The sequence below is a fragment of the Trichechus manatus genome, unplaced genomic scaffold, assembly GCF_000243295.1.
Source record: "Trichechus manatus latirostris isolate Lorelei unplaced genomic scaffold, TriManLat1.0 scaffold00141, whole genome shotgun sequence".
Lineage (NCBI taxonomy): Eukaryota > Metazoa > Chordata > Mammalia > Sirenia > Trichechidae > Trichechus > Trichechus manatus.
Window position 1 is genome coordinate 5046719 of NW_004444077.1, and position 25896 is coordinate 5072614.

The 25896-nt window shown below is 41.3% G+C and overlaps 1 protein-coding gene across 1 annotated transcript in view; it reads right to left on the reverse strand.

Moving 5' to 3' along the window:
• The window catches only part of FAT3 (FAT atypical cadherin 3), a 593682-nt gene that overhangs the window by 214653 nt on the left and 353133 nt on the right, over positions 1 to 25896 (reverse strand). Inside the window, exon 3 of the mRNA XM_004385557.2 lies at positions 6821 to 6882. Within this exon, the coding sequence (XP_004385614.1) occupies positions 6821 to 6882 (62 nt within the window). The remainder of the gene's footprint in view (positions 1 to 6820; positions 6883 to 25896) is intronic.

Sequence of the window (25896 nt, forward strand, 5' to 3'; positions counted from 1 at the left end):
CAGGTGAGTTTAGTACTAAGTAACTCTCTACATAAAATCAGGTGAGTTTAGTACTAAGTAACTCTCTACATAAAATCAGGTGAGTTTAGTACTAATAGACCTTAGTGTGAATGAAAGTTGAAGAAAAACCATCCAGTGGGAAACACACACTAATGCCAATAACAGAAGCTTGGTGCCAACCCAATGCCAGGCCAGAGTAGGCATCTAACAAAGCTTTGAGGAAAGGAAGAAAAAACAGGAAGACAGAGTCTCCATTAATTTTATCAGAGTTGATACAATAAGAGGGCGAACAACTAAGGGCTGAGAAGGGGCGGTTGTGTATGGGGAGGGCAGAAGGAGATCAGTAGCTACATCACAAAGCATTTATTGGACATTACAGTGAGCAGCCCTCTCCTGAAAGTTCTGTAAAACAGAAGCCTTGATCATCTCTCCTGCACAGGTCAATACCTGCTACCAAACCAGTTGCCCTCAAGTTGCCTCTGACTCATGGCATCCCATGTGTGTCAGAGTAGAATTCTGCTCTACAGAGTTTTTCATGGCTGATTTTTCAGAAGTAGATCACCAGGCCTTTCTTCTGAAGTGTCTCTGGGTGGATTCGAACTTCCAACCTTTCAGTTAGTGGCCAATCATCTGTACCAAGAGACTCCCTGTCTTCTACAAGGAGCTGTTTTTATGCACAGATACCTTTTTTGAGGGCCTATTGGTACTTACTGTGGAGTTCTCTGAGAGTGGCAGAAAGAGAAGACTAATGAGAGGAACTTCCATCTTTCTTGGAGTTAAGTTATGAAAATATAGACTGCTTAATGGATTGAAATGGGCCCGCGATTCTTCACTACCAGAAATTATCATCATTTCAAAAGCAGATGCTAACCAAAGAAACCACGAAGGATGTGCACTCACTGAAGAAATCAATTTGCATCCTAAGGCATGAGGAAATGTTATAAAAACTTACTGAAGAGCAGTATTTTTCCCCTCAGAAAAATCAAACTGTAAAAAGGGACGAGAATTTCAGACAGGAAGAAGAGTCACATGCGCTGTATCATACAGAGGAGGATGGATGAGTATGTAAAGGGGACAAATACTAAATAATTTACATTCCTATAGATCTAGCATATTCCTCTGCAATGTGTTTTGTTATTTATACTGACTTCACTGTAAAATGTCACTACATTCTCTGGGCTACTTTGAGTTATACAAATACACACATAGCGTAATTTCTCATCTGCTGTCTTTATATTGGTTACTGGGCCTTGTCATCTTCTTCGATTTGCAAATAAAATACTCTCTGTTCTCTTTGAGAGACTTTTATCAAAACCGTCCAGTCCTGAACAGAGAAGCATTTCAAGATCAAAAGGGAGGCAAAATAATACTCTTTCAGCAAACAAGATAAAAATTCACACATAATTAAGCCAGCCCTATGGGATTATTTAAGTGGATATATCTTTTAAGGATAATTGAACTGCTGTAAGTTATTCCAATGACTGGAGCCATACAGGACAAGAAAGAAACTGATATGTATTCGTTGTGGACAAGGGAAAAGAGGGAGGGGATGGGAAAGAAGGAGGAGACAAGCAACTATTATTTCTATGTGTGCCAAGCCCTCTATGGAGTTTATCTTATTTAATCCTCATAAAAATGATGAGGTAGGTGTTATTACTCCCATTCTACAGATGAGGAAAAGGAATATCAGAGTTAATTTAATGTGGCAAAGTCATGTAGCTGGTAAGAGTCAGCGCCTTCTGTTCCTTCAGTCTCCAAGCCCAGGTCCTTTCTCACATGCTAATATCATCCTCCATGATCCCATTTAGGGGTAAAATAAGTTTCTTAGTGGAGTGCCTGGTCAAAAAAGACAGAGCGTCTGTGCATAACAGCAGCATCCTGTAGTGGGCATGGAGTCCCTGCGTGGTGCAAAAGGTTAACATACTCAGCTGTTAACTGAAAGGTTGGATGTTCAATTCTGCCCAGAGGCACCTCAGAAGGAGGTCTGTTGATCTACTTCCCAAACATCACAGTCATTGAAAACCCTATCGAGCACAGTTCTGCTCTGACACAGATGGGGTCACCATTAGCTGGAGTCAACTTGATGGCAACTGGCACTGGTTAGTGTAATCATTCATTCACACAATCTGTTCCCTAGGTACTGAATTAAATGCTCTGAATACAGAGATGAATAAAACAGTTTGTGCTGACAACCACCACCACTGTTCATGGAACACTTACTGTCTAACAGACAGAGGCCTGAGCACTGTTACCCTGTCATTTCATTGACTCTTTATACCAACCTTATGGTAGGAATTGTTATGCCCATTTTATATATGAAGGGAAGAGGGCACAGAAGGTTAAATAGCCTGTATCAGTTCTGTTACTCAAACCAAACTCATGCCATCAATTCTGATTCATAGCAACCCCACAGGACAGAGTAGAACTGCCCCAAGGGTTTCCAAGGTTGTAAAACTTCACGGAAGCAAACTGCCACGTCTTTCTCCTGTGGAGCAGCTGGTGGGTTTGAACCGCTGACCTTTTCATTAGCAGCCAAGTGCTTTATCCACTGCACCACCAGGGCTCCTATCAGTTCTGTTAGCAGAACTCAAATATAATTTCAGGCCTGCCTGAATTTAACACTCATGGTCCACACTAGCTCCATTAACTATCTTGATAAATCAAGTTTCATGCCCAAAAGGGACTGAAATCTAGTAAGTGAAAAAACAATCTATACAAATGATTATAACATAAGAAAGAATCACTGAATTTATTCCCTTATTTCATAGCTGCCTTATATGATAATGAGGTAATCAGAGCTAAAGTTACAACTGTCAAGCAAAAAAAATTATTCACTATTTAGTTTACATGTCCGTTGTTAACTCTCTGTATCTATTTGCTAGAATTAGCCTACTCCTTCACTGGAATCATTACTGGCTATCAAGCAATGTATATGACTTTGACTAAGTGAGCTAAGAACTTCACATTTTTGCATTTTGTAGCAGGGAGAGAAGATCAGGTCAATATTTTCACATAACAGACTTCCAAACCAGGCAAGAGCTAAAACTTAGAATTCAAAGAATAAAAGCTGTGCTCATGAATTTGCCTACAGTTCTTTTTTGCTCTTGTCCCTTTAGTAAGATCTTTGAATTCTGATAATGACAACCCTCCTTTCACAGTCCCAAACTTAAGGCAAATGTTCTAAAAACCAATTGCTGTCAAGTCGATTCTGACTCATAGTAACCCTATAGGACAGAGGAGAAGTGCCCCATAGGGTGTCCAAGGCTGTAAATCTCTATGGAAGCAGACTGCCACATCTTTCTCCCGTGGAGCTACTGGTGGTTTCAAACCGCCAACCTTTTAGTTAGCAGTTGATCTATTTAACCACCGTGCCACCAGGGCTCCTTCACATTCAGGCTAAATACCTTAAATCAATGTATAGGCAGAGTACATGGAGATAGCAAACTATACACAAATCATTAATGCCCTCCTGGTTACCTACTCAGAAATGTACCTGCCAGGTCAGCTTCGAAATGGGTCCTTTCAAGAAGAGTTGACTTTATTTTATTGGGGTGGAGAGATATGAAATAGAGCCAGAAGTTTACTATGGGTTTAATAGGAGCATAGGGTTATCTTGGCAATTACGGACTCTCTAGGAGATTAATTACCCACACCCAGCACTTACAACTCACAAAATGTATCAGCAGTTACAAAAATTTGTGTACAACAAAGAACTGTCTCCTGTACTCTCAAGGATATTACTCTGCTCATTTTTCTGCAGGGTTAAGTTAAAGCAATATTCCTTCCATGATCCACTCAGGAAAAAAAGAAATGCTTGTCATTCAATCACATCAATGGCATATAGAAAAAACAAAACAGACAAACCAAAGTGGCTAAGAATTGTACAATTTAGAGAGTGAAAGCAAGAGCGACCACATGAGAAATAAAGGAGAGAGAGAGAGAGAGAGACAGGAGAGAGAGATTCAAGTGGTTTTTGAAAGCCTTAAGCCTTAAGCAGAAGTTTACTAAGTAAAGGAGCACATGTGACCGGGGCTCCTGGAAGCGAGCAGAGCAACAGTGTGTCTGTGTGCTCAAGGACAAGTTGGCATGGTTTTAGATGACCTACAGTTTTTAAAATCTCCACTCTGAAAACTTAAGAAAATCCAGTTTGCTCTTGTTACTTAGAATCCGGAAGGGATTTGGATTAGACAACAATGAAAGGATTTGTATTAGACAATGATTCCCTTGTCAACCCACGGCCCTCACCACCACCGTCTCTCACCTGGATCCCTCCAGAAGCCTCCCACACAGTCTCCCCGATGCCTCGTGTGCCCTGCCCCAGCGCATCTCCACCTGGCAGAGGTGTCAGCGATTTTTTTTACAGTGGGAATCACCTCATGTCATTCTCTGCTAAATCTTCCAGTGGCTTTCCACTGAACTCAGGAAAAAACTCAGAAGCCTTACCACAGCCTGCCTCTGTCGGCTTTCCCAACTTGATGTCCTATCACCCACCACCGCCCACCCCCTGCCATTAAACCTTTAATCACAATGACCTCAGTCTATTTTTTAAGCACATGGATCTTGGCATCATGTCTCAGCTGAAGTGTCAGCTTTTCAAAGAGGCCTTCCTAATCAGTCCATTGGATGTTGCCTACCACCTCCCGCTTTCAGGCTCTCTCACAGAATCTTCTTTTAACGGCCTCTGAGAGCTTACATCTGAAGTAACAGCCTTTACTCGTGTATTGTATGCAGCCCATCCTTCCTGTCCACTGTACATCCCCAGTACCTAGGGCAGTCGCTGGCACTCAGACTCAGTCCTGTGGTTGTTGACCTGGGTCCTCAGTTGCCTGGAGTGTAGAGATGAAGCTGAATCCTTAGGAGGGTTCAGGTATTGTGACACCACATGATAATAATTAAAACCACAATCATCATAACTACCCTTTATTGAGCACCTACACAGCGCCAGATACTGGCCTGGATGCCTTACACCCATACATAAATTTAAAAGATAAAATTAAGATACAAAAATTCACATTTTAATCTCCCAACAACTTATATTAGGCTGTTAATTGTTATCCTACACTAAATCCCTAGACAGACTATATCAAGTACTGAGAAATGACGTTCTAGGTCCCAATCTGTGTTAGTACGAAGTCCCATGTTTGGTCAGTATTTCGGTATGTCTAAAAGGGAGTGAAAAGCTAATTTAAATGCCTGGAATGCACTTTTGTTACCTTCCCCCACCAGAGATACATCCGATGACAGTCACATGCCCCTGATAACACCACCTTGCAAAGGAAAGGCAGTGAGTGATCTCAGCCAGACTCCCCAGCTAATGAGACGCCCTCCTTTCTCCCCGCTGGGAGGTAATGGGTTCAACTAGCTGAGAACACAGCCTCTCCAGGAGTCCTGGGCTCTCTTCTGGAAGGCGAAGGAGCACATAAATATAATATAAGGTGTTATTATTCTGTCAAATGTATTCTAACTCTGGACCAGGTAGGCACCGCAGCCCGTTAGCATGATTTTGAGAAAAAAAAAATTATGATAATTATTTTTTGGCAGCCTGGAATCTTTCATCTTTATGAGATGATAGCAATGTTTTAAAAGGATTATTATAGTGTTGTATGATAATAATAATGATCTTTTAGTATGTATAATGCTTTAAGTGTTTAAAAAAAACTTTGATATGAAATATAATGTTTGCTCCTAGTTGTGATTGATCCTTTGAGGTATATGGAGTAGTAATTATTTGCCACATTTCACAGTAGGGGAAACTGAGGCTCAGTGCAATTAAACAGTGTTGTTCAAAGCTTCAAGCTAATCATGGCAGGGCAGATCTAGGACTCAAGCATTTCAACAATCAGTCCAGCATTCTTTCAGTAAGTCATTAGTGATGGACTGATTTAAAGGAGAACATCGGAAAATAATTCCCTCTGAAATTAACGATTCTAGCATAAGATTTAAGGAGGGTGTGTGTGTGTGTGTGTGTGTGTGTGTGTGTGTCAGGAGTAACAGTGGATTCCAGTAAGTGGCTCTTAAGAACTAACGGATCACTTCAGAAGCATGGGTGCATTATAAAGCGCTAACAAAGCCCTAAGTTCTACGTATTGTCATCTGTTCCCTTTCAGACTGTCACACTTAAATCACAGTGTCATACGTACTACCCAGCCTTCAAGCTTCCAGAAAAGATGTTCGATATATATATGGAAGGAATGCTCCCCAAAGCTCTTTCCTATCTATTTTCTCATCCCATGCCTTCCTCTCTCTACCTTTTTTTTCCTCCAGAAATAATGCTCTTACAGTTTATATTGCTGCTGTTTCTGTCTTAATGAGTTATAGGAGTACATTTTATGGTTTCAGAAACAGCCATCTCAGGCAGTGAATCAACTACCAGCCTTCTCTCCCTCAACCGTCTCCACAAAAAAAGAAATAAAGAGTAAAGCAGCACACGTCTTCACAAATGATGTACTCCACTTTATCTGTGATACGTTTGCTCTCTCTCTTTTTAGATCTGAGGCTGCAGTGGCTTATAGGGCTCTGCTCCTGAACTTTCTTTTCTGATTATTGACAGATGGGCCTGAAGTCAAGGCAGAGATGCTGATAAATCTTTCTGTTTTCAGTAACAGGCAAAGTCTGCTCTGCCACCCTTGCTCAGCACACAGAAGAAAATTCAAAAGGAATACTGCAGAAATCTCCAATTCAGAACCAATGAGCCCAAGAGAAATCTCTCCATTTTTGAAACCCACTGCTCAAATACATCAAAGTTCTACTTTATGCTGAAGGTTAAAGAAGTTTAGTGAAAGTCAGATTTAATGAACGTTAGTTCCCTTTATGTGCTTACCTCCAGAAAATGTTCTGCCTGCTGTTCTCGATCCAATTTCCTTGAGGTTGTTGTAATCAGACCTGTGTAGAAATGAGAATATTTGAATTTTAAAATATCTGGGGCAAGTAGTTTACTGAGTGCGGGAAACAAGTCCAGTTAAAGGAAAAGCGAAAGTGATGGGGGACAGTAACTCTCCAATCCCCAGTGGGAATCAGATGGTCTCAGAAATTCCTCTTAACACAAAATAAAATTTGCAAAGAAAACTTTCAAAATTTGCTTCCAGTCTGCTTACCACAGTTGAGGTATTATAATCACTTTGGGGATATAAAAACTCATTGTCTTTCTCATAATGAGGAGTTTCTATGATTCATTTGCATATGACTGAAATTCTAAAGTATGAACCTCATTAATGATTTTAGAATTCTTGAACAATTAATAGGTTGTTGATGCTGATTAGTTTCAGGCTATGAAACCGCACTTTCTTATTTAATTTGTATATTTTATATGATTTTTTGTTCGACATGACAAAGAAGGTTACTTCTGTAATAACGACTTGTATACATAATTATTTCAAATTTAACAGCTCTTACACACCAAAGATCTCATACTATATAATTTCATTGTTTTGTTTTATGTGTTTAAATCTGCACCCAAAATAAGTTCCACATGGAAAAATAGCTCTCTGTCTTTTCTTTGAATGGTGTTTCTCATAAACGAATCACCCCTTTGAGTACAGAGACAAAGAACAGAGAATGAGAAGACAAAACCTTGAAGGCCTCCCAGCTTATTGCACCAATTTGTCTTTTGCAGGCTTTATTATTATGACTGTCAAATGGCAATTAGGAGGTCAAATTTACATTCCATTCATAGATTCCAAAATGTCTCTGAAAAGATTATGGGTTGGGTTGTTTTCATGGTATATCCTGATTGACAGGGTAAGAACAGACAGAAAATCACATGAAAAGCTCAGTTTCAATGTCGATGAGGTGCGTGAGTTATGGAAAATATATTTAATCAGGGTTTGCGGAGGACTCCTGACCTCAAGCTTCCATTTTACACTCAAGTGGTGGGTGGGAGTCCACAGATTTTAGAGAAAGCCAAAAAGGAGGTTAAATGGCTCCCCATGGCCATCAAAATAAGATCCCACTCCATGGCATGGCTTCTTAGAGGCTGGCCCCAGGCCCTCCACTCTCATCTCTCCACCCTCCCCATACCCATTGTGATCAAGTCAATTCTGACTCACAGTGACCCTATGGTACAGAGTCGGAATCGACTCAACGGCACCAGATTTATAATCCTTTGCTCACATGTTTGTATTTTCTCACTTGACAGATTGACAGTTACTTTATGGGAAGGACCTGCCTTTTCATTCTGAATCTCTGGTGCTTACCAAGCCTCTGGCCTAGTACATGGAATCCAAATCTGTTGCAGTCGAGTGGATTCCGACTCACGGCGACCCTATAGGACAGAGTAGAACTGCCCCATAGGGTTTCCAAGGAGCGGCTGGTGGATTTGAACTGCCGACCTTTTGGGTAGCAGCCAAACTGTTAACCACTGCGCCACCAGGGCTCCAGTACGTGGAATAGGAACTCATTAATACTCAGTTAACAATAGTTGCTGTAGAAAAGAAAGAAAGATCATTTGTATTCTACTCTTCAGTTTTGCTACAGACTTAGAATGTGTTTCTTTTGTGTGTGGGGCGGGTATTTGAGTATAGGGAGGATACCTGCCATTTGTATTCATTTAGAACTATTTCCTGAGTTCCTTTATGTGAATGGCGCAGTGCTGGGCACTTTCGGGATATAAAGACGAGCCGATGTCAGAGATTATGGAGAGAAGATTGCTATTAAGAGTTTCAAGGTAGAGGATCAGTGACTTCCCTTCCCTAGCAGTCTGCCATAATCACCTGGGAAACTTAAAACACACAGATTCTATCCCTCACTCCATCCCGATTTGACTGTATCCGAATCTCCTGGGATAAGGGTTAAGATGGTCCTTTGATTCTAAGAAAAAGGCTTTATCCACTTCCTTTGATGAATCTCACTATGACTTTTTATTGAAGTTAATTTTTCTGCCAGGCCACATCCAAGAATGAAATACACTGGGTTGCTTAAGCAGTTGGATCAGACCATGGAGTTCAGTGCATGTGAGTGTGTGTGTGTGTGTGTGTGTGTGTGTGTGTGAGATGTGTAAGTATATTTGGGGTGGGGGTGATAAAAGACGGATAAACGGAAGCACAGCTCTCTGATTCATACTAAGAGTCTGTGTTGTCACACCAGTGGGTGTCTAACACACGAATCTGATGCCTTTGTTTTTAGAAATTTGACAAGGTCATATGTCACGCTGAGGCTCTTTCCAAGTGAGAAGTAAGTCCTCTTCCCACAAGGAGGTAAGAGGTTCTCACCGAGCCTCACCACCTCTTCAGTGGGGCATTCTGTTAGAGAACGCCATGAAAATGAGAAATACTTATTATATTGAGGCTATAAATGGGTGAAACAGCCTTCAGCCTCCACTCTGCTGCTCGTCTGTTGCTCTTCCAGGCACAAAAGACCAGCAGCCCCTTTGCCCTTTGTTCCCCGGAGGACTCTCTGGGCATTTCAGGCCCTCCTCTCCTGGGGTCATCCAGCCATGGCCCATTGTGGTGTGACTGTGCCCAGTGAGAGGCCAGCTTCCTATCTTGATTATTCTCAGGAAAGCTTTTAGGAAATTCACTTATTTTCACAACGCACATGTGTAACTGGGAGAGCGGAGTGGCTCCCTTTCCATCTGCGTACCTTAGTCAGCCAAAAGAGAAAGAGACAGGCTTCCAGAAAAGCCTGAAACAACAAGCCCAGCAGTGAATCGACAACTGTGAGAACGCTGAGCACTTTTGTTCCTGGAGGAAAGGCAGGAAAAGCTCTGCGGGTTTCAGTTCTCCAGGCTCCTACACGTGTTGCCGTAAAGTCAATTCCGACTCATAGCGACCCTATAGGACAGAGTAGAACTGCCCCCATAGGGTTTCCAAGGCTGTAATCTTTATGGAAGCAGACTGCCACATCTTTCTCCCGCAGAGCAGCTGGTGAGTTTGAACCACCAACCTTTCGGTGAGCAGCTGAGTGCTTAACAACTATGCCACCAAGGCTCCTTATATAAAGAAAAGGGAGGGAAAAAAAATCTCAGTCAAAAATGAAATCAGTCAAAAGAAAATCAGGATATGGGATGAGGTGGAGGATGGGAAGTGACTGCAAATGGGTACAAGGTTTCTTTTTGGGGTGATGAAAATGTTCTAAGATTAGAAGTTATGATGATAGTTGAACAATTCTGTAAATACTCGAAAAATCATAGAATCATACACTTTAAAAGGATGAACTTTATTGTGTGTAAATTATATATCGATAAATTTGTTAAAAAATCGGTAGGAAATCATAAACTCTGCCTTTTGGATTTTAACGTCTTTCATGTTTGGAAGAAGACAGATACTTAAAAACACTTGATGAATGAATGAATGAGTGAAAGAGTTAGTTTAGGAATCAGGCATGAAGAAGAGTTGGGGTGAATGGAATGACCAGGTTTGTCGCTGGGGAATCTGGAACACAGAAACAAAGAACAGAACATTTGGGCTAAAGAAAAAAACTGGTAGTTATTTACACTGAAAAATAAGGCTTGTTATCAAACCAAACTAGTAGCTGTCGAGTTGATTCCAACTGATGGCGACCTCATGTGTGTCAGAGGAGAACTATGTTCCATAGAGTTTTCAGTGGCGGATTTTTTGGATGTAGATCGCCAGGCCCTTCTTCCAAAGCACATCTGGGAGGATTCGAACTTCCAGCCTTTTGGTTAGCATTCAAGCACGTTAACGCATTTGCACCACCAAGGAAGGAAAAAGCTTTCCTCCCTCTAAAGGTGCTTTACTGCAGATGAGCAATGGTGCCTCAGCAGCACTGTCGTTTTTTACAGTTTTTTACAGCACGGTCGTGTGTTACAGAAAGGAATGCAGTGAGCCATCCCTCGCAGTCCAGAGGAATCAGCCAAAATTACCACTGCTGCATCTTCATTTTTAACCACTTGGTTGTAGCTGCATGCAGTTGGGCTTTGGAAAAGAAAAGAGGATAAAACAGAGCAACCTTCCTCTCCAACCACTGACTCATCACTGTGGAAGGAGCCCCATTCTGTAATCTATGCAGGGGAGACATGTGTTCATCACACATGTAACTGCAGACCCACTGGGCACAGTAAATTGGGAATTGACATGATGAAACCGAATTTCAAAGATAAATCATAGACAAGCTTTTGAATGTGGTTTGGAGATATAAACAAACACATCATTTGATACAATTACATATGCAAACCTCCCATTTAGGAAGGGAATTATGCCAGTTCTAAGTGAATGATACTCAGTAAAGAGGAGGCAGGCATGCATATGGCTGGAACTGTGCAATTACTTTAGAAAAGGTTGCTTTATGATTTTTGTTGTGGTGATGGGGGACCCCATCACTGAGAAACAGTCTGAGCACGAAAAATGTGGCTGCCTATTGAAAACAGAACTCCCGATGTTCTAAGTAGTTATTGTCAGAGAAGTGATACTTGTAAGGATGACCTCTCTTCCCTGATTTTTCTCCCTGTGGGTGTCCTGGTCACAGCTGTGTAATCTACTGCCCTGGCATTCACATTTTCTTTAAGTGCTCCTTGAAGCAGTGCAGGTCTTAGCTGTTAGAGCATAATACTCCAAGACTGTTGGAAGTTGGCTTTGGTATTAAAAGTGCAATTGGAATTATCAACCTTTGTGAACTACTTATTTACTCTCTATGCTTTTCAAATCCCATTTCCTCTGCTTACCATTTCCCCATCCCTACCCCCAGCAACCTGCTGAACCCCTCACCATCCTTCTAGACAGTTCAGAAACATCACCTTCTCAATGAAACCTTCCCCTACCTGTCCTCATCCACAGTGTTGCATATAACTCATCTAGCGTTTGGACCCTACTCTAGATTACAAGCTTCAGGAAGGCAGAGTCTGTGTACTTCACGAGTTGAGCCCAAGAACCTAGATCAGTGTGTGCCTGTCACATTTGTTGACTATATATGTAGTTCAGCGATAGAATTCTCGCCTTCCATGCAGGAGACCTGGGTTCAATTCCCAGCCAAGGTACCTCAAGCGCAGCCACACTCGTCTGTCAGTGGAGGCTTGTGTGTTGTTATGATGCTGAACAAGTTTCAGCAGCGTTTCTAGACTAAGACAGAGTAGGACGAAATGCCTGGTGATCTACTTCCAAAAATTAGCCAATGAAAATCCTACGGATCACATGGTCGAATCCCATTGCGCATGAGGTCGCCACGAGCCTGGGGCTGACTCAATGGCAGCTAACAAAAACAACAATTACAGCACCCAATATTTTGCTCTAATTATTTGTTAGAGTCAGTCTTCTTTAATACGATACAAACAAAGGGGTAGTGAATAGATCTTATTCATCTTGTATTTCTGATTTTTAACACAGAATCTGGTATAATGTAGAATAGGTGCCAAGCAAAACTTGTTTGAATGAGGATGACGCAGATACGGTCTTCTAGATCTCTCAACACTGTTTTAAACAGAATGACCACACGGTCCCACTGCATGGGAATTAAAGTTAGCTGTATAGTCTCCTCCATTCTTTGAGTAAAGTTTAATGTTTTTCCAATTTATGGACACACTCTTCCATGCTGATAGCTGGAAGTCATTAGAGGGATTCCCAATAGCCTTCTTCTCCCTCACCCCACCCTCCCCAGCTACTGATTGAAGATTTATCCACAAGGGTTTTGCGGCCAGTCCTTGGTTCTCCTACATCCTGATTTATACCCAATTCATGGGAAAAGGTGGGCAAAAAATAATATACTAGTATCCAACATTTAGGAGCCCTGGTGGTATAATGATTACAGTGCTCAGCTGCTAATTGAAAGGTCTGTGGTTTGGAACTCACCAGCAGCTCCACAGAAGAAAATACCTGGTGATCTGCTCCCATAAAGATTACAGACTAGGAAACTCTATAGGGTAGTTCTACTCTGTCTTAAAGCGTCACTATGAGTCAGAATTGACTCGACAGCACACAACAACAACATCCTACATTTACTGAGTACCGACTATGAGCCAGGCAACATGCTGAAGAATTCACATACATTATCTCATTTAATTTCACAATAGATAGGAGAAATAGGAACTATTATGACTCAGGAGGAAACTGAGTTAAATAATTTGCCCAAGGTCACCCAGTTAAAAGGTGGCTGAGCCATGATACAAACCCAGGTTCTCTGACTCTGAAGAGTCTTCACTGTCTGCCTAGCAGAAGAGGGTGTAGAGTGGTGGTAAATCATCTGCCTAGGAGCTAGGAGGCCTGATCCCAGTCTCAGCTCAGTCAGTAACTGGTTATGAGATCACAGGCAACCATATCTTTTCTCTGGGTCCAGTTTCCTCATCTAGGGATATCCCAAAGTCTCTTTTCAGTGTAAAGAGCCTACATAATATAAACACGTAAAGAATGTCTGCCTTGAGCATTGTGCTTTTTTAAATAACTATCTGGGATCAAACTGTCAACAACACCTTGAAAGGTTAGACAGGAAGCTTAGGGGCAGTGAGTTTATGTTAATGAGGGAGAAACAATTTGGAAAAAGAGGGTGAGAATGGCTGCACAACTTGAAGAATGTAAGCAATGTCACGGAATTGTAGAGGTTGAAACTTGAATTGGTGCGTGTTTTGCTGTGTATATTTTCTACAACAACAAAAAATAAATTATTAAAAAAAAATAAAAGAGGAGGTCATTATTCTTCTTCCTTCCCTGCCCTCTCATCAGATCCCACTCTCTTCTCCATGGTCCTGAGCGTCAGCTGCCCAGGACCTGGGTGAGGCACTGAGTCAGGAACAGGAGGTACTGTCTTCTGGTTTTTATTTCATCCACAAAATCAACACCTAAACTCTCATATATGTATTTCTCAGAAGGGAGGTAGTTAAAAATGTCATTTAATTACGAGAATATGTTTTTAGATAGGACAAAAAAAGTCCTTGTCTGTTGCCACGTCTATTGTCCCTTCCACAATATACCAACACCTAGAACCTCTGTTTTTTCTTCCTTTCATTTATTTAGTTCATTAAAGAGCTTTAAAAAGCTCCCTGCAGTATTTATACATGTACATAAGGAGGCAAACTGAATTTGGAGACAAATGAAATGGACACACAGAAAGTGCACATTTCAGAACTGGGGGAAAAATTAAAATTGGAGCGAAGACATCTATTGTTGTCCCCTGCAGTTGAGTTGGCCTCTGACTCATGGTGACCCCATGCACAATGGAAGGAAATGCTTCCCAGTCCTGTGCCATCCCCATGACCATTTGCAGATGGGACTGTTGTGATCCATAGGATTTTCATTGGCTATTTATGGAAGGAGATCGCCAGGCCTCTTTTTTCAGTCTGTCTTAGTCTGCAAGGGAGTCGTGGTGGCACAGTGGTTAAAACACTCAGCTGCTAACTGAAAGGTCAGCAGTTCGAACCCACCAGTTGCTCCGTGGCAGAAAGATGTGGCAGTCTGCTTCTGTAACTATTTATGGCCTTGGAAACCCTATAGGGCAGTTCTAGTCATCCTAGGGTAGCTATGAGTTGGAATCGACTCGATGGCAGTGAGTTTGGTTTTGGTTTTTATTTTGGAAGCTCAGCTGAAACCTGTTCAATATTATAGTAACATTCAAGCCTCCAATGACGGACAAGTGGTGGCTTCACTTGACGTGCTCTGGCCAGGAATCGAACCCGGGTCTCCCACATGGGAGGCAAGAATTCTATCATTGAACCATCACTGCCCTCAGACATATATTAGGTTTGCTAAAAAAAAATAAAATAACTAAGTTATGTGCATTCTTAGACATATGAGATTTCTTTAAAAAGAAAAGAAGAGCCATAAACTTTAAAAAAGAAAAAATAGAAAAGCTGCAAAATCAGTTGTGAGGGGTAAATGAAAGAGATTCTGGAGGCTGGTCCCAACAGACATGCTTCTTAAATAAGGGCTGTTGCATCAGGTCTAAAGATTTGGAGTTGCTCGGTTGAACACACGGTGCTGTTATTAAATTTTCTTTAGAAAATTTGACAGAGGAAATCACTGATGGAGCTTAAGCCTGTGACTTGGACTTATCTTTCTAAACAGGGATTTCTAAGATGGTAACAGAAGCTTTAAAATTGTAAAAGTGAGGGGGCATTTTAAACCAGAGTATGAAGACGCTGTGGGTCAAGCATGATTCATAGCTGCTGGCTTTCTGTAACAGATACTTTTTATTTTCTTTCTTTGCAAACCAAGGGATGGCATTTCTTAGGTCTACCTTTGCATCAGGAAAAGCACACCCAGTATTCTTCTGCTAGAAATAGTTTCCCCTTTGGATTCAGGACTCTATAGTTGCTACAGGTAGTAAACGAAAAAAAAAAAAGTACTTGTAAAGGAAAAACGTCAGTTCTGACACAAAACTTGCGCCTTGCCTTTAGCCTAATTGACAGATGGAGTGGCCTCCAGCTTGGAGGGAGAGCTCTGAGGCTCAGGAAAGCCCTGCTTTCTCCCTGTACCACTCATTATAGACTAGATCGATTAGGGGCATCTGGGTCAAGGCAACTTGTCATCAAAGTGAAGGATAGGGTAGCAGCCAACAAGGGAGGGAGTAGTGAAGAAGACGCTGAATGGCTGGGGATATTTCCAAATGCCCTTTCCTCTGCATAATTCTCTCTTATACCCAGTGGTCCTGCCACACACTCCCACACATGTGCGTGGAGTCACAGATGCACACACACATACAATTAGGACCAGACTTGCTGTGTATGCATCTAATTTTGCCAGAATACCTGGATACTTACCAGTCCCATCTGTTCTTCCCCCACTTTCTCTTGTCACCACCAATCCCCATGGCTCTTCCTCCCAATCTCACATAGCCTTTGGGCTCTGCCTTCTGATTCAGCCTAGATGGGGAGACATTTATGCACCACCTGAAGAAGTCTCTAGGCTATTTAGCTAAACCTTGAATACCATATTGGATTTCTTCAGAGAAATTAAGCTGCAGATGGCGAGCCAATATTAAGGATGTCCTATGAAATGATGCCATCTTTAGGTGCCATTAACATACCACTGATGTGTGTGCTCAGATGTGCAATATGGCGCACATCTCTCCTCTCTCTTTCTGCCAAGTCTTTTTTTTTTTTTTGTATAATTCTGAATATTGAATGATCAAAATAAGGAAGCAGAAGTGGTTGGTAATCTAAATTCAACTAAACGGATTGGCCTTAAAGATGATCTAGTCTGGGAAGCATCCTGGTATACTGGTCAGCAGAAAGCTAACTCTTACTCAGGCTCTGGAGTCAGACTGCCTGGCTTTGCATCCCTGTTCCACTCCTAGGTAGCTACATGTCCTTGGGCAAGCTACTTAGTGCCTCTAAATTTTAGCTTCCTGATTTGTAAAATGAAGCTTATTCAGTTAAATAGTCTATTTTAAATGGTTAGCTTGGTTCCTGGAACATATTAAATGCTCAAATAATGTTACTCTTATTACCAGTTCCTAGAATAGTGTCTGGAATATTGTATCTGTTCAGTGATCTAACCTTGCTATCTTCCCATCTTGAGATTTCCATCAAATGTTCAGATCCTGGGTAGCTAAAATGGTAAAATGTCTATTACTCATCTGGCATCTGACAGATAAGTAAACAGAGGCCCACAGTTTAAGTGACTTGTTCAAAGACTTATTGACAAGAAACCACTCATTCATGCACTGTTGAATGTTTATTGAGAAGATACTATATATCTTTGCTACTAGAAGTAAGGTACTGGTCAGCAGCACCAGCATCACCTGAGAGCTAGTTAGAAAACGCAGAATCTCAGCCCCCACCTCAGACCTAGGTAAACTATAAGCACATTAAATTTCGAGAAGTCCTGCTCTAGACCATTGCTGGTTTTCAGACTTGGCTATGCGTTGGACTAACTTGGGGAGCTTAAAAAAAATACTGATGCCATGGTCCCACACACATAGATTCTGAATTAGTTGGTATTGGATGAGGTTCGGGTGCAGGGATTTAAAAAAATCCCCCAGGTGATTCCCCTTGGACCACTGGTCTAGAAGGATATATACCAAGATATATACAGTGGTTATCTCTGAATGATGGGGTATGGAAGTAAATTTTTTGGCTTATCTAAATGGTCCAGTGAACAGCACTTAATTTTATAAACAAAACAATTTAAAGACCAATAAAATGGGGCACCTGGTCTCCTACATGTCCTCATCTAAATTCTATACAGTTCTAGCCTGAATCCTCCCAGCAAGGATTGAACTATGTTGTTGCCATCTTTCTTTTGATTTTAATATCTGAAAACCACTTCCCGTCAAATCGATTCTGACTCATGGTGACCCCATGTGTGCCAGAGGAGAATGGTGCTCCACAGGGTTTTCAATGGTGGATTTTTTTGGAAGTAAATTCTGAAGCCTTTCTGACACGTTTAATACACTGGCTTAATCTCACAGTTTGATCTCTTCATCCTGGTATACTTTCTTAGACTGCCTATAGCATTACACATCTCCCAGCTCCATCTGGCCCCCAGGGCCCTCAGAGCAGAGATAAAATACCATGCCATGGTGATGATATCTCCTCCCCACAAAAGTATATGGGGACAAAAGGCACGTTAGGAAAAGCTAAGACGATACAACAATAAGTCCTCATGTTTGCCCTCACAGAACTAACAACCCAGTGAGGGAGACAGATATGCATACAAATAACTATGATGCAAGGCATGAGCTAATAGCACCCTAGAAAGACGACCTCATTTGCCATGAAGAAATAAAGATGAATGCAGAACTGTAGGACTGGAAAAGATAAGGGGACTAAGTTGCATTTGTACTAGATATTTAATGGAGAATAAGACTCTGACAGGTAGAGAAGTTGGAAAAAGTTAAAATCTCAAATCTGTAGCTGAGATTAATGAGATGGACACTTAGTGAAAAAGGTAAACCTGGTTTTAAAAGCCAAACCTGGGTTTAAGTCCTGGCTCTGCTATTTCTTAGCTGTGTGACCAGGGACAAGATATATAGCTTCTCTGATCTCAGTGTTGCCATCTCTAAAATGGGGACAGTAACAGTTACCTCATAGGCTTTTTAATTTGAAGCAATACATATGTACTGCTTAGCATGGTGCCTTGCACTTAACAGATGCTGTTTAAAAAACAGAAACAGCAGCTATAAAAAAGCAAGGTGTAATTTTTTATGTTTACTAAAAACCCCAACAGCATGTGGATGTTATTTCTAATTTTATTCAAAAGGAAAACTTTATTGTCTCTAGACTGGTTACCCCTAACACAGTGTCTGAAAAATTAATAACCAGGCAACTTAACGTTGAAGTTGCCTTCTGCTTGTTCAAATGGACACTATAAAGTTCTTTAATTCCTGCCACACTCCAGAGGTGTGAAAAGAATCTCTGTGCTCCCTTTTAGAAATTATTTTCACTGCAAATAATCTGTTTCTACATCTGTTTTCAAGTGACAGATAAAACCGGGGGCGTGGATTAAAGTGTAAATTATTCAGAGAATGTGTGATTTGTTGGCACGCCATTCTTTAAGATCATCTTTACTCTATAATTTATCCAAGACCCTTAGGTGGGAGCAATGTTTTGAAACCCAAATTAAAAAAAAAAAAAAAAATCTGGGACAAATATCACTTGTTACAGAGAGCTTTGAAATGTTATCAGAAACTGACATAACACATATTTTTTGTTAATAGCACACATTTTTCCAGTTCATTTTCACATAATTCAATCCTTTCCTTTTGTCCTAAATTTATATACACACTGTAAAACCTCATTATTTTTCATTCCACCTATCTGAGGATTTGTAATAGTTCTGTGGCAGGTTGAAGTCTACTTTTGTACTCCCTAGGCAAATTAATATGGTGGAAAGGTCTCAGGGGAATATTTAATGTACTTGAGACAAACCATTTGCCAAACGCTTTAATTTTAACAACCACCATTTTGATCATCTAATTGCAAACAGCCTATGTAACTATTCATTCGCATCTGTCCAGCAGGTCTTTTGTTTGGTAACCCTCTGTTAATGGTAGCATTAACCTTATGTGTTTATTTGAAAAGAGTAAATGTGCACATCGGTAATATTTTAGAATACACATTTTCAACGACTATAGAATCCTCCTCCATGAGAGGCTGAAGGAAGGCGTTTCACTATCTTTCAATTGTTTGGGAAGAAGTACCGTCTCTTGCAAGAATAATGAAATTTGTGCTTGATCATTTACCGACAGAGCAACTTTGTGCAAATCTTTAAAATGTTGGGTGTCTCAGTATCTTCCTCTGTAAAATAGCAGACTTAATGGGGAGCAAATAACCTTTTCCTCCTTAGGGGCAACATATGATATTTAATACCATATAAATAAAGGAGGGGTTACAGTCATTTATAACTCCTTGGGAAAATGCTGTATTATTTTAGGGAAGAGTTGTATACTCTTTCTGGTCTTTGCAGAAAACTTTGTAAACAATTGCGTTACAACTTTATCACTTTGTACTCTGTTTGCATGTTTGTTTCACTCAACAGACTTTGGCTTCTCCAAGGCAACTGTGTTTTTATTCATTCAATGTCAGTTACAGGAATACCTTTTAAGAGCCCTGGCTAATCTTTGTATCATTTTCATGCTTAGTACAGTGGCTGGCATATGGATGGTGATCAATAAATGTTAATCTATTCAATGAACAAACTATACTATTGAAGACGTGTGTGTATGTATGTATGCACACACACATTCACACACATACCCAAAGCAGGCAGTGGTTCTATATGTGGGAATGTTCACTCAACATTTATATTACGGATTGTGTATTAAGGCTTGTATATTGTATATTAAGGCTTCAGCCTTTTAGGAAACATTTCCAAATAAATTCAAAAGGGAATTATGTGCTGTGGTAATTATTGTTTTGGGTTTTTAACATAAAATGGTCCAGGTTCATAAAGCCATGTTTTTTTGTATCATATGTCAGAGTCTGCAGTATGTGTGGCTAATTGAGGTTAATGGGGGAAAATGGCAGATTGCCAATGCTAATGCATTTTTCTTGACTCTTTCTAATATGTATTTTATTTCTCTTTTGACTTTACTTTTTGTTTAACTAAATTATGTTATTAATCCAAGAATCTGTCACACAGAAGTAGAGATTGCTAACCTGTCAGAGAGAGCTCAGCCCATGTTTCATTTCCCAAAGAACATTAAAACAGTGGAGGGAAAGAAGAGAAATGGGGACATTGCAGAAAACAGCCAGCCTCTGATTTCTCTTGGTCCATGAACACTCCAAGGTGCATATCAAAATGCAGGACGAGTGAAAGGGCCTTGTAGGAGCACGCTCCCTGGCTGGAGTTTGATGATTTCTCTCTCCAAAATGCTACCAAGAAGCTAGTAAGGAGTGTGCTAATAGGGTATATCAGACATATCTTACTGAAAGGGTGACTTAGCTGGCATTTTAGTTCCTTGTTCAGAAATGAAAAAAAAAAAAAACCACAACAGCACAAATGGCATTAAAGTAAGAGAATCATCGAGAGAGTTAGTAAAGCTGGGGAAGAATCAGACAGCAGTAAATACTGGCTCTGGGGGACTGGGCTGGTATCAGAGGGGCGGTGGGTAGCATAGAAGAGCATCTATCTCTAAGACCTTGTATCCATATTTATCCACAAAATCAATGTAAATACATATCATTTATTATGTTACATCACTAGTAGCTAGGTCTGTGTGAATCTAAATTCATGCTTGTTGCTGTTAGCTGCCATTGAGTTGGCCCCCGACTCATGGCAACCCCATGCACAATGGGATCAGACTGTTGTAATCCATAGGGATTTCAATGGCTGATTTGTTTTGGAAGTAGACATCCAGGCCTCTCTTGCTACTCCATCTTAGACTGGAAACTCTGCTAACAGAAGGGTGGTGGCTGCACTTGAGCTAGTAGATTGTAAATGATTTTCCTTTACTTGTTCTTGTGGTGGAGTTGGAAGAAGGCAGTTCAGTTTTTGCTTTTATTTCGGAGATGAGGACAGTGATGATGGACCTTAAATGGGACACACACACACACACACACACACACACACACAAAACCATTGCCGTGGAGTCGATTCTGATTCATATCGACCCTATAGGACAGAGTAGAACTGCCCCATAGGGTTTCCGAGGAGCACCTGGTGGATTCGAACTGCTGACATTTTGGTTACAGGCTGAGCTCTTAACCACTGTGCCACCAGGGCACCCCCACTGGCAAATGAAAAGTTAAGAGCTGCAGCTGGTTGTATGTCAGCTGGACACTCACAGTCAGGTGCCTCTCTTTCCCTACTCCTTTTCTTGTTGTCACAAAGTTGACCTCCATCTGCGCCTATTTTAGTCCAGCCCCGGGGGCTAGAAGCACACTTGCAAACTGTTCCTTTACATTTTCAGAAGTTTAGTGTTATCTCTTTGGGGCTAATGGTTTGTAATGGGCAAGTACACAAGACTCCCATTTAAAAACCAACTAGCCAAATAAACATGCCATCAAGATTAAAAGAAATTTTCATCTTCTTTGTTCATGTTCTGAGAAATTCAATATCTCCGAAACAAATGGCTGTGCATACACAGAGTCTGTGAGTGGATTTTGAAACCACTCACAACACTGTGTCAGTCTTTCATTCTGGGGAAAACGAGCTCGTTCTACTGTGGCTGTAATTAGTGGATAATTACCACTTGTACACGTCGATGCTGCATGTCATGGAACTGGCGGCTGGTTCAGCATCCACTCAACAAGATTATTTAATTTTGCTGTAATTTTCATTCTTTTGAATAACATTGGTGCCCTGGCACTAGAAAACCTAGAGACTCAAGCTAGATAGACTAAGGTTGAAATTATATTAATGGGTTTCATTTTTATCATGGAAAAGAAACTCGTCGGAAGGGTTTCCATTAGCAAAGAGGACAGGCAGTAGATAGGACAGAGGGCAGGTCACATCCTCAGTCTCATCAGCCATTCTGGACTCTGGGTTTTTAATATAACATGAACTGTAATTCTGGTATCCATCCCCCCACCTCACCTTGGCACTGGGATATTTGCCTTCAGGGAACACTGGGAGTAATGGAGAACAGCCAATGAATAAATAATATAGCCCTGTGGATAAGGGCTGGGGTAGAATTATCCAAAAAGGTAACATGAGGGACACAGTGGTGTCAGCCTTTCACTCCACCTAGGGGTGCAAGGGAAGACTTTCCAGAAAGTGGTTTCCTGGGTTGGGAAGAATAGAAGTTTTCCAGATGACAAAGAGGGGAAGGGCATTCCACCATATTCTGATAGGACAGGAAAAAGCACACAGGCAAGAAGGACCTCCAGTCCTGTCCCCAAGTTACTTCCGGAGACCTAAGGGGCAACTCTGCAATTTTATTTTATTGATTGTTGAGAATGGAAGGAAAATAATGCCTTTCTCATGCAGACAGAGCAGGCAGTCAGCTCTGCTCTGTTCACAAGGTGCTTTGTAATGTTTAACATGGAAGCGTTTTTACATTTTCTACGTCACAGAACAGCATCACAGGAGACAATGGGAAAACTCTCCTCTCCATTCCTGTCAGGCTCAGAATAAAGGGACCAAGACCACATTACAAACAAGTACCTTACCCTAACAAAACAGTCCGGTAGCGATGCTAGGAGAGCACGTTTAAATAAAACTTCCTCCCCACCCACTTCTGGGAAGCAACACTTTTGTAGGGGGACCCACTGACCCAGTTTGCCTGAGACTTCAAAGTCCCATGTTCCAGGGAAACCCTTCAGTCCTGGTCAAACCGGGATGGTTGGTCACTCCAGCTGCAGATCACAACTGAATGCCTAACTTATCAAATGGCAGATTTTCAAGGCTGAAAAATCAGCCTCATAGAGTGTTCATGACCTTGTCCTGGCTTCTACTTTGGTTTGCAGATAAGGAAACTAAGTCCAGAGAGGAGCAATGACTTGTTAGATTCATTTGCCCAATGCTTAGTTCCAATTAGGTGACACCTTTGCTCAAAAACACTCAGAACCTCTTTATGACTTCATTTTGTTTTTCTCGCCTAATCACACATTTCAAAAATCTCCCCAGACCTTGTCCCTAAAAATAACTAACAACTGATGCCGTTTTCTGATTGTTCCCTACGTGGCGGGCAGCATCCTGAGCACTTTACATGCAAAATCTCACTTAGTCCAGTCCTCTCCACAACCGAAATCACCATTGGTAAATATTATTATTATTCCTGTTTTGCAGATCAGAAGATGGAGTCTTAGCAAGACCAAGTAACTTGCCAGGAGTTACACAGTTAGTAAGTGACAGAGATTTGAAACTCAACCAAGTCACCCGACTCCAGAATCCTTGCTCTTAATCACTAGGGCATAAGACTCCTACCCCTTTTCAATTTTATCTTCTATTTCTCTAAAATAACTCCACCATTCAGCCACATTATTTGAAAAAGCATAGGAACAGCTTTCCCATCTTCATACTTTATCCCTATTCTGTCTCTCACTCATTCTTTCATTCATTCAATTAGCAAACAGTTATGAAGTGCTCACTATATGCCAGGCACAGGACTAGGCACTGGAGTTACAGCAATGAAGGAGCCCTTTCTTGGTCCTCATGTTGCCTCTGCTCTAGTAGGGGACAACTATATAAACAAATAATTACACACCAGTGGGATGGGTGTTATGACAGGGGAACACTTTGAAATCTATCCTAAACCGCCCCCCCATTCACTTTACTGAGGCTGAAAAAGCACCTTCAGGTAAGAGTCTATGCTTTTCAGTTCCCAGTGGGTTTGGGGCCACATCCCCCTCTCTCCCATTCCAATACTGCTTCAGATGTGTGGGCATGTTTTTGCCTTAAGCCACCGAGCTGTTATATGTCTTATTGGGTCCCCTTCAACTGCAAAAGACCCTAAAGGAATTCAAAAACCATGCTTCTCCTAAAAACTCTGCCAAGACCATCACCAATCAGTTGGATTTCTGTGACTCCTTCTCTGAAGTTTTCTCCCCTTAGGTCTGTCCTCCTCCAGCTTTCCCTCTTGCTAACCCTTTTCTTTTGAAAGCAAAGTCTTCATATTTAGCAAATTCAACTCGTTTCACCAAAGTATCATTATTACCAGGCGCCAGCCACTCTGCCCTTCATTCTGTTCCTCCCTGTTGGTTCCTGCCTTAAGACTTTGTCCTTGCCAACACACTCCAACCCCCTTCTGCACAATTGGCTCCTTCTTTATCAAACACATCTCAGTTCAAATGTCACCTCCAGAGAGAACAATTTTCCTCCCTGTCTACCTCACCTAAAGTTGCCCCCTTCTTTATTTCATTTTCTTCTGACCATAACTGAAATTTTGTTCACTTGCCTATTGTCTGTCTCCTCTAGAACACATAGCAGACAAAAGCAGGTGCTTCATCTCTATCTTATTTATTGTCATGTCCACAGCACCTAGAAGAAAGCCTGGCATATAGTGTTGTTGTTGTTGTTAGGTGCCATCCAGTCAGTTCTGACTCATAGCAACCCCACGTACAACAGAACGAAACGCTGCCCAGTCCTGTGCCATCATCACAATCATTGCTGTGTTCGAGTCCATTGTTGCAGCCACTGGGTCAATCCATCTCATTGAGGGTCTTCCTCTTTGTTGCTGTCATAGATTGAACTGTGTCCCCCCAAAAATGTGTGTAACAATTTGGCTAGGCCATGATTCCCAGAATTGTGTGTTGTCCTCCATTTTGTGATTGTAATTTTATGTTAAAGAGGATTAGAGTGGAATTGTAACACCACCCTTAATCAGGTCACATCCCTGATCCAATGTAAAGGGAGTTTCCCTAGGGTGTGGCCTACACCACCTTTTACAAGAGATAAAAGGAAAGGGAAGCAAGCAGAGAATTGGGGGACCTCATACCACCAAGAAAGCAGTGCCAGGAGCAGAGCGTGTCCTTTGGACCTGGGGTCCCTGTGCGGAGAAGCTCCAAGTCTGGGGGAGCACTGATGAGAAGAAGGCTAACAGACAGAGAAAGCCTTCCCCTGGAGCTGACGCCCTGAATTTGGACTTGTAGCCTACAGGACTGTGAGAGAATAAATTTCTCCTTATTAAAACCATCCACTTGTGGTATTTCTGTTAGAGCAGCACTAGATGACTAAGACAGTCCCTGACCCTCTACTTTACCAAGCATGGTGTCCTTCTCCAGGGACTGATCCCTCCTGATAACATGTCCAAGTATGTGAGACGTAGTCCCGCCATCCTTCCTTCTAAGGAGCATTCTGGTTGTACTTCTTGGGAGACAGATTTGTTCGTTCTTCTGGCAGTCCATGGTATATTCAATATTCTTCGTCAACACCACAATTCAAAGGTATCAGTTCTTCTTCAGTCTTCCTTATTTATCATCCAGCTTTTGCATGCATATCAGGCAACTGAAAACACCATGGCTTGAGTCAGGCGCACCTTAGTCTTCAAAGTGACATCTTTGCTTTTTAACACTTTAAAGACGTCTTTTGCAGCAGATTTGCCCAATGCGATGGCACATGGTAGGCCCTCAATAAATGACAGTTGAGTGACGGAATGAATGTCTATATGCAAGTCACTTAAAAAATTTCTGAAGTCTTCCTTCCTTTGCATTTATATATTTTGCATGCTTTTTGTTCTATTTTAATTTTCACAGTGAATGTTTTGAATACCGTTTTTGACTCTACCACTAAAGTTCTATTCTGTCCTATAGGGTTGCTATGAGTCCAAATTGACTCAATGGGAACTGTTTTTTTTTTTTTTTTTTAATGGACTAAAGTTTCTGGATGATTTCCATTAGGAACTAGACTGAAGGGCAGTGGACAAGGATTAAGAAAGTACCGTGTTTTTTTCTGAGCCTTACTGCTTCTCAGATAAATGACCTTCAGAAAGTGACTCAAAGTCTCTGAGCTTCAGTTTCCTCACCCATAAAATACAAATGCTCGTATCTACCTCATGAGACCACTGTGAATATGAAATAAGATGAGGGGTGCCACAGCACCTGCAATGCACAAAGTATTCCATGTGTTCTTAAGTATATTTAACTTTTATAATTCCACATAACTACCTAAATGTAAATATGGAACAATTAAATTA